General features: G+C 52.5%; 1 protein-coding gene across 1 annotated transcript; it reads right to left on the reverse strand.

Annotated features, from left to right (window-relative positions):
• Positions 1-346: 346 nt before the first annotated feature.
• PDGFB (platelet-derived growth factor beta polypeptide) lies at positions 347-8372 on the reverse strand (the record flags this gene model as incomplete). The annotated part of the gene is made up of 6 exons (XM_010289310.1): positions 347-530; positions 1724-1893; positions 2302-2443; positions 4198-4403; positions 4896-4979; positions 8210-8372. Coding segments are annotated over 5 exons (732 nt in total), but the record flags the coding sequence as incomplete, so codon positions are not given.
• Positions 8373-8806: the final 434 nt, after the last annotated feature.

Genomic DNA, 8806 nt, shown 5'->3' on the forward strand with positions numbered 1-8806 from the left:
TAGTGCATTTTCCATCATCGGTCACCACTCGCAGTCTGAGATACGCCTGTTTTCAAAATGTAGGTCCAGTGCAAGGGTTGATCTCAGCCAGGCCCCCAGCCTTACCAGAAACACGACAGGAAGGGAGAATATTCTCCTTCTGCCCTCTGTCCATTTTTTTTTCCTCCTCCTCTTGCAAGAAATTGGACCCACTTTCCTTTTCACATTTTCCATCCTGTCCTCTGGAGCAGGCAAGGCATTATCCTGTCCTCATCATATGTTGTGGCTGTCAGGGTTCATGGTTTTATTTGTACTTTGTTCTTTTCTCATATATATATATAGGTCATGTTTGTCCTTTTTTTTTGCATGTAAAACTTTAAAATTATGCTAATAAATGAAAGAAAGGAGAGGCTTTGGTGGGAGAAGGTCCTCTGATGGAAAGGGAAGCACCAATTGCCGTCTGAATCAGACGTCGAGGCAGACGGACAAAGAGGAAAAGTTATCACTCCAAGGACCCCATGGGGGCAATACAGCAAATATATTAAATAAACCTGGAAGTGAAACAAAACCAGAAACGACATTAGAAGATGTAACCCTCTCCCCCTGCAACTCCCCTCCTCTCCCATTTTCTCCTCTGGAAATGTTTGTGTGGAAGTGCCAGATTAGAAGCCCAGGAGGGCTTTTGACCTTCTCTATTTTTCCCCTGGACAGCTTGAGCCAGAGCTGAGATTTGCATGGGATTGCATCGTTTCTACCCTGGGAACCTTGGGCTGGCCGGGAGGATCCTGGGATAATCAGAGTTCTGATAGTCTAAGTGTGGGAATACCAATCCCGAGACACCGCCCGGCCACCCCTCGTCCCCAGCTCCTGAAACGCCACACGATGGAAGCACGTCGTCCCCCTCCCCCAAGGCAGGGGAAGTGAATGTGAAGTGAGCGGCCCAGGCTCGTTCCGGGGGCCACAGCAGAGCTGGAACTGCTGAGTCATGGGCCAGGGCTTTCCCTGTTAGGCTGTGCCACCCCTCCCTAAATTCAGTTCCCCAGGTCTGCGCCCTGGCTACTCTTTCTTTTCTGCACCTTTCCCTCTCTCACAGGGAACCAGGCCTTATTCTCCTTTCCCTTGTACCAGTGAAATTCTTCTGATGATGAGGGAATTACTCCTGTTTATACAAGTCAGGGAGAGAAGAATCAGACCCTGGGCTGACAAAGTCCAGATCTCTTGCCAGAGATTCCAGTTCTCCTTTCCCCTGGTATGACCTTTCTTATGCACACAGGCTAGGAGAGAGATGAACAAAGTGTTGCTGCTTTTCAGTCTTTCTGCCAACTCAACTAATGAAATAAAAGGAAAAGGGATCCCCAGAGCAACATTAATTCTCTGCTTTCAACAGAGAATCAATAGAGAAAGGAGAACAGGAGTTGCTCCACAGAAGGCATGAATTACATGGACCCCGGGGGGATTTAGGTGTAGAGAGAAGCCAGGCTCACTCTGCCTGTAAGAGAGCAAGTATGGTTGCAGCGTGATCCTTCCACCTCTGCGAAGAGCCATAAAGCCATAAATAGGATGCACACGTTGGGTCCCAGCCTAGTCCTTCCCCCTCCTTCAACCCAGGTTTTATCACACCCAGGCCCTGCAGTAGCCCCACACTGAATGAGCGGCTGGTGCTGTGGGAAGCGTCCGAGGAGCTTGGGCAGAACCATGTCCTGGGCAAGCATCTCTCCTGACTGGAAAAGCAGCTTGCTGTTACCTGCCTTGTGCTCTCTCTCCCCGGCCAGCACTTCTATGCTATGAGGATTTCTTTCAGCACTTTCTTATCGTTGACATGCTTGTACTTCTTATGTTTCCTCTTCTGCGCCGGCGGCCGGCGTACTCGCTGCCTCTGTGAGACAGCGGCTGTGGTGAACGACGGTGACAAGCCTGCCAAAACAGAGGGGAGAGTGTCTGTACAGCGAGGGGCAGCTGGGTCATGTTGAAATACCTTTCCGCACACACTATCAACAAAGAGCTCTGCAACAAGAGGGCCACAAGGCCTCCTTCTTCTGTTTTTCTATCCCTTATCCTCTGTTCTCCACAGTCTCTGCTCTCTCCCTTTTCCCACGGTGACCTTCCCCTCACCTCTCACTTTCCCCTCCTTCATTTCGCTTGGTTCCAGCCCCTTGCTGGCAGCCAGACGTCCTGGGAAAGGTCCCTCAGCTGGTATAAACCAGCAAAGGCCCATGGGATTCACTGGAGCTAAGCAGATTGAAACCAGCGGAGGGCTCTTCCCTCTCTCCCCAGTCTCTCTTCTCACGCCTCCCTCCGCTCTACTAATGCCAAGATCCTTACGTCTCTGTTCACGCGGCCCTGGCCGGCTGTTCCTGGGGGGCTGACGGGACACCGCTTCACACCGACACTGCACATGGTCCTCCAAAGGCACAACGACTTTTTTGAATTTTGGCTTCCTCTGGACAAATTCGATCTTGTTCACCTATTTGGAATAGAGAGGCGAGCAAAAGATTAATACAGCTGTAGCTCCCACTCTGTAAAAATAATCAGTGTCGGTACGCTTCAGTATTGGTTTTCTTCCTAAAGGGTCAGAAGGCAGCTTATAGAGCACAGTTCAAATTCAGGGGCGGTGTGTATGGGAGCTAATTCTGCACACACCAGCAGAGCAGACCTAGACCAGGCAAGTTTGGATGTGACTGGTTGTTTCTCCCATTCCTAACTATTCTTATAGTGCTTATCCCTGCTTAAGCAGAGTGACTGGTTGATCACAGACAGAAACATGGGATGTGCAGAACACTCTAGCCTGTTTCTGACAGATGTGATGGCAGAGACCTGGGGGCAGCCAGAATTAATTCCCACAGGATCCTACAGGAAGGGCAAAAGGAGAAAAACTCAGGCCCGATGCAAGCAAATGCAGCTTCACCAGCTCTGCTGAGGCCTGTCTGAATTTGTCTCAAGCTCTTTAATAACTTGCAGGGCTGAAGCCCTCAGCTCTGTGTTTCTCGGGAAAGGCGGTACTCTGGAAATTCCCTCGGACTCTCCACCAGTGCTGACTCAGAGGGAAGACTCACTGTTCCACATCCCACCACAGGGCACGAGCTTTCTAGGGGGTCCTCCCACTCCAGGAGTGGCCAGACCTGACCCCACTCAGCTTATCTAACAAGACTGTGGTCCCTGAAGTGCTCCGCAAGCTATAAATACTTGCTCTGCCGCGTGTCTGGGATTGAATTCCTCTAAACCCACTGCCCCCAGCAGCATCCCTCAGCCAGTGCCGAAGCAGCCAGGCTGTTTATCTTTCCTTGAAAGCCCACTCCACACGCTTCAGACCACACGCTGCTCGCTAGACAAACACTTCCAGCCAAACAATAGAGAGACCTCTGTCCTCAAAGAAACCATTTCCAGGTCACTTTTTCAGGCTGGCTTTTGACCTCTCACTTGTTTTTTCCACAAAAACAACTCCTGCTCCCCCCGCATTTTTCCCTCATTCAGCCTGGCTTTTCTGAGAAAGGAATTTCCTGATGAAAAGGGCTGCGTGAATACAACCTCTCCCAGCCAACCTCTGCTGCCTGCCTGGGGGAGTCTCTTACGGCTCAGGCAGAGGATTAGTATGGGATGAGTATTATTTTTAAACAAGCTGTCTGGGAGGAAGCTGTGAGGAGATCACTGGTAGCTGTGAGGAGGGCAGGATCAGAGCAAGAGGTTACCCATCAGGTGTCTGCTTGCTGCTGGAGCAGGTCAGGAGGTAACCATGGGGCTGAGAAAGAGGAGAAGCTGCTCCAGTGCGTGTCCTGGGAAGAAGCTGCAGCAGCAGCAACAGGGGGATGGAGACTCACACTGCAACACCTCCTCTTTTTGCACCACAAACAGTTCCTGTGATGAAAGCATCCTGTTTCTTGTGCTCTAACACAACAGACAAGGCCGCCTCCAGCCACAGAAATAGCCCCGAATGGAACTGCAGCTGGGGACGGTGCCCTGTAGCTCTGCTACGGTGACAGTCCCCAGCTGCTGGACAGCACTGGCCCTCCCAGCAGCTGGCACGGACGTCACCCCGCGTCACCCCACGCCAGAGGCTGCAGCGCTGTGTGGCTAATGCAGAAGACGTGACTGCAGAGAGGGTGTGAGGGAACAGACAGCTGTGTGAGCCTCGCACCTGAGACCCGCTGTGGTTTTGGCTTTGGGGGGTAGGGATGGAGGTGGGCTGTGGGAGGAGGGAGCAGCAGGAGGCATCTCCCTTACCTGGACATGCCGGATGCGAATCTGCGTGGGTCGACACTGCACGTTGCGGTTGTTGCAGCACCCGGAGCAGCGCTGCACCTCCACGCAGGGTGGCCACACCACAAAGTTGGCGTTGGTGCTGTCCACCATGTTGCGGGAGATTTCAAAGACCACTGCCCGTGTCTTGCACTCTGCCAGGACAGCTGGCTCTGCTGCCGCCAGAGCATCTGTGGAGGGCCAAGAGAAGAAGGGGAGATGAAACGGGCTTTGCAGCTGTTACCAACCACTGCAGCCACCTCTGCTGGAAGAGAAAGACCCCACACAGCGCTCACACACACACATATGTTCTTTCTCCTTCTCCCACTCCTCCAGCTCCCTCCCTGGACAGGGCCATGCCTTGTGGAGGAGGCCCCAGTGAAACTGTGCTTCTCACTTCAGTGGTGTTCCTAGGCAGGAGATGACAGTTCTTTACAGCAAATCCACATCAGCGGGATTTAAAGCAGAGCAGCTTGCAGAGCTCCTGACTCCCTCTCCTGCCCTCCTGGGGTGTAACACCCAGCTCCTGTGGGAGGCCCAGACCCTGCTTCTCATCTGTCTACACATCCATGCCCACTATAACTTCTACCCCCACACATTTATCTCAGACGTGCATCTGCACCCACCCACAGCCCCTCAGATAAGTGCCCCAACAATCACAAGGTGCAACACCGCCAACTCACCTAGGCTTCGTCGCTCTCGAGACAGGACCATGGGGTTTTGACCGGTCTGAGTTGCATTCAGGTCCAGGCTTGAGCTGTCCTCCTCTGCAAAGGGAAAAACACGACCTAATAGCACCGGGTAGAAGCAAGAGAAGACAGCAGGCACTTGTGCTCTGCTCACTAGGCAAAGTGCAGACATATGGGATAAGCCATGGCCCCAGTATGTCATGCTAGGTCTAAATCCACCAGCAAGGCCACAGCTGTGCTGGGACATGGAGACTCTAGGTTTGCTCTTTGCTCAGGCTAGGCAGTTCAAAGCAACAAGCCTATTGTGAAAGAGGGATCCCAGCCAGGTCTGGGAGAGGAAAACTCCAGCTCAAGAATGACAAAGCCTGCAACAGGGCTTTCTGGTGTCAGAGAGGAGTAGCAGAGGGATCCAGATCAGCTGGCTGAAACCAGGATATAGCAAGGAGGATCAAAGACCAGATTGGACCAGCAGAAAGGTTGGTATATAACACTGAGGTGCCATGCTGGGATGACTTGGGACTGGGAGAGTTGGGGTGTGAGGTGGCAGGTGAAGGGGATGAATGGTGGGAGGTGAAGTGCTTGCTTTCTCTCTCCCAACCCACTGCAGCCGCTCTAGGTTAGAGTCAGTTTTATGGCAGAAGAACAGAAAAATATAGTTCAAATTACTTTTCCCCTATACTAGTCTAAGGTAAGCTGCAGGATCTGGAGGTAGTTCAGTCAGCGATGAGAGAGGAAGGCAGATAGCATTCAGGCCAGCCCTGAGCAGTTCCCTCCCACCCCACTGCTTTTTCCCATAGGAAGTGCTGAATAGAGAAATGCCCATAATCCCCATGGAGCACTCCAACACACAGCCCCTCCTGAGCTCCGGACAATGGCCACGCTCGGAGATAGCTCCCACCCAGCCACAGCTCTTTCCTTCTCTGACCTGCTTTAGCAGCTGAAGGAAGCTGAATGGACGTCAGCATCAAGGGAGCAATTTTCTTAAAGAGAATTTGGGGCCAGTGGAAGATCTCTGTTTATCAGATGTGCGGAGGAGCAGACTTCCCATACCTATCATGTCCCATCCCTCTTCCTCAGTCCTGCCCTAGTGCAGCCCTCTTATAAGGGGGAGCAGGGACTTTGCTCTCCGCTCAGCTCTGAAGCAATTGCTGAAGGACTTGGGACGGGTACACAGAGGCTGTATTCACAAGGCAGGAATCATGTGCCCGAGGAGTCAACATCTACGTGTGAGGTGAACAGACAGTCACCCTTTAAAGCAGCTGGAGAGAGGTGATCAATTCTAGGATACCATTCATCTCACTCTGAGGCAGACACCCAAAATGGTATCTGGTGGATTACGCTCTAGAAAGGGCATGTAGCTCTTCCAGGGGGCTACAGAGGGTATCTGGATGACTGGCTTAGGATGGTCATGCCTGTTTTGCTGGCAGCCACAGTTAAGGTCTGCAGTAGTGTCTAAGGTCAGGAGAGCAGGATCTCAGCTCATCTGCCCCTGGAGCTGCCTAATCCTGGCTCCCTGTGCAGTCAGTGGAGGGCAGCAGCTGTGATATATACATGGGGCATGGACAGCACAGGGAATAGCCTCAGACACTTTGGGATTATTTTGCTAATACACTTATTTGCTAATACACTAATTCCACACAGAGGAAGCAAACAGTGATGCCCCTCGGTCACTACCTGGGAGCAGGTGAGAGCCACAGGGTGCATCAAAGAGAAAGCTTCGCAGCACCATTTTCTGTTTTGCTGACCAGCCTTTCCCACCTGGGACCTGAAGTGAAACCAGTGACTCAAAGCTCTGCAGCCCTCTCCCATACCCTGGGCTTTTCAAGCCAACAAGAGAAGCCCATTTTACTTCTTAATCGTGAGTGCGGTTAGTAACTATGATAGAGAGGTATCTGTTCCTTAGACACTGGGACATGACAGACTGCACGCATCTTCCCAGCCGCTCCTTCCCCACCCCGCCACGCTGTGCCGCCTGGCATCTTATCAAACGAGGGTGGGGGCTGCTTTTTGCACAGAGGTTGAGTTTATGAGAGGAGGGGGGGGGGCGGAAAATAGCAACAACTGTTGACTAAAACAAATCTCCCATTGAAAACCAGGTCTCTCCCTCCCCCAGGTTGTCCTTCTACACCCCGGGTCAGCACTGAAGACAGTTGGGGTGGGGGACACCAGCCTGGGACAATCCAGCACAGCTAATTTTGGAAGTTGCCCCATTGTGTGGCTCATGGAGGGAATTGGCGAGGGCAGGGAGCGGCCGTGGCGGTGGGGGGGAGCCTCGTCGCCTCTTTCTAAGGCAAACAATAGCTGAACGCAGCTGGTGCCCTCCCCCTCGCTTTCCCCCCCCTTGCCCCTCCAGGGCCGTTTTGAAAGGCAGCGGGAATGCTTTTGAGACTGCGCCAGTGGTTGGACTGGCATAGGAAACAAAAGCAGGAAATTCTGTTCCCCCATAGATAGTGTCTCGGCAAGGATTACAAAGCTCCAAACAGACAAAACACGAGAGAGAAGGCGAGCTGGGGGGGCCGGGGGACGACGGGCGGGAGCAGGGTTAGAATAGAAAGGAATTTGCTCTGAAGAGACCGTTTATAAATAAATTCCTGGGCCAGCCCAGCCGCCGAGGCGCGTGCTCCAATTCCCCCACGTGCTGACCCCTCCAGGCTTCACTGCGCCTGCCGCTCGCTGCGCTCAGCCCTGGCCAAGTGACCCCGAGGCACTGCAGCCCCCGGAGCTCTTATCTACAGGCAGGAGGTGAAGCGACGCTACCCTGACTTAGCCCCTGGTCCGTATCTCACCCGTGGACACGTGCTCTGCTGCTCTCATCCTAAGAGCCTCTGGGAGCCAGCAGCCTTTTGTGGATGCTAAACCTAAGAACTCACTCGGCCCTTTCCTCCTCTATCACCCTATTTCCACCTCCCACGCTGCTCCAGCACGAGCCCTCAGTGAAACCACAAACTCCACCTCCTAAGCTGATCCTTGGCCAGTTCAAGCCCTGTTGCCTGTGCATCTCTCAGGGTGAAAAGTGCTGACCTCAGTTCCTTGCACTCACCTTGCCCACCTCCTATCATTTTTGGAAGCCAGTGTTCCTCAACAGACCACGCAGTTGGGAGGATATATAAAAAGGCATCTAGTTGTCTAACTCCTACAGGTTTCAGGGGGGCTAGGAGTGTACATAGACAGGTCTTGGGTCCTGAATGGTTCCTGTATTTACAGCAAGGTCTGTTGATAGTGTGCCTGCTGGAAAACAGAATATTCCCTCCCTTCCCCTCAAAGAGTTAAGAAAAAATAGAGGAGAGTTTGGTGAAGAGGAGATTTACCTACGGAGTCTATCCGCAGGGCACGCTGGAGGTCACTGATGGAGCGCACTGAGCTGCCACCCAAAATCTCATAAATGTCTTCGGGTATGGGGTCCCCCTGCCAGATGACAAAAAGAAAAGAAAGGGAGAAACAAGTGTTAGAGAGGTGATCTGTAAATACTGACTACGTCATGGAGCGGGAGTGGGGGGAATCAAAGGAGCACAGAGGAGGCACAACAGAACCAGCAAAACGCTAACACATGCCCTCATCGAGGCAGGAGCTTGAAACCTGAGCAAAAGTGAGAGACCCCCTCTCACTGCCTCTCACAAAGCAGTCAAGAGACTGAAAAAGCCAAAAAATGCCCGGGATGCACTGCAGAGTCTCGAACACTATGCAAGCAGCCAGCAAGGCTTCCTTCTCCGGTGCTGTATGACTTCTCCAGGTGGCCTGTCATTCCAGCTGCCTGCAGTAAAGGCGTTTTAACAGACTTCCCTTACGCTATCAGATAAAACCTTCCCAATATTTCCCTCTGTTATGAAACTCCCTCACGGGCTTTGTCAGATATCGTGTGTATGTGCGTGTGCGTGCGCGTGTTTTCAAACCACAGCGGCCCAATA

This window comes from Phaethon lepturus, unplaced genomic scaffold (genome assembly GCF_000687285.1).
Source record: "Phaethon lepturus isolate BGI_N335 unplaced genomic scaffold, ASM68728v1 scaffold33970, whole genome shotgun sequence".
NCBI classification, from domain to species: Eukaryota; Metazoa; Chordata; class Aves; order Phaethontiformes; family Phaethontidae; genus Phaethon; species Phaethon lepturus.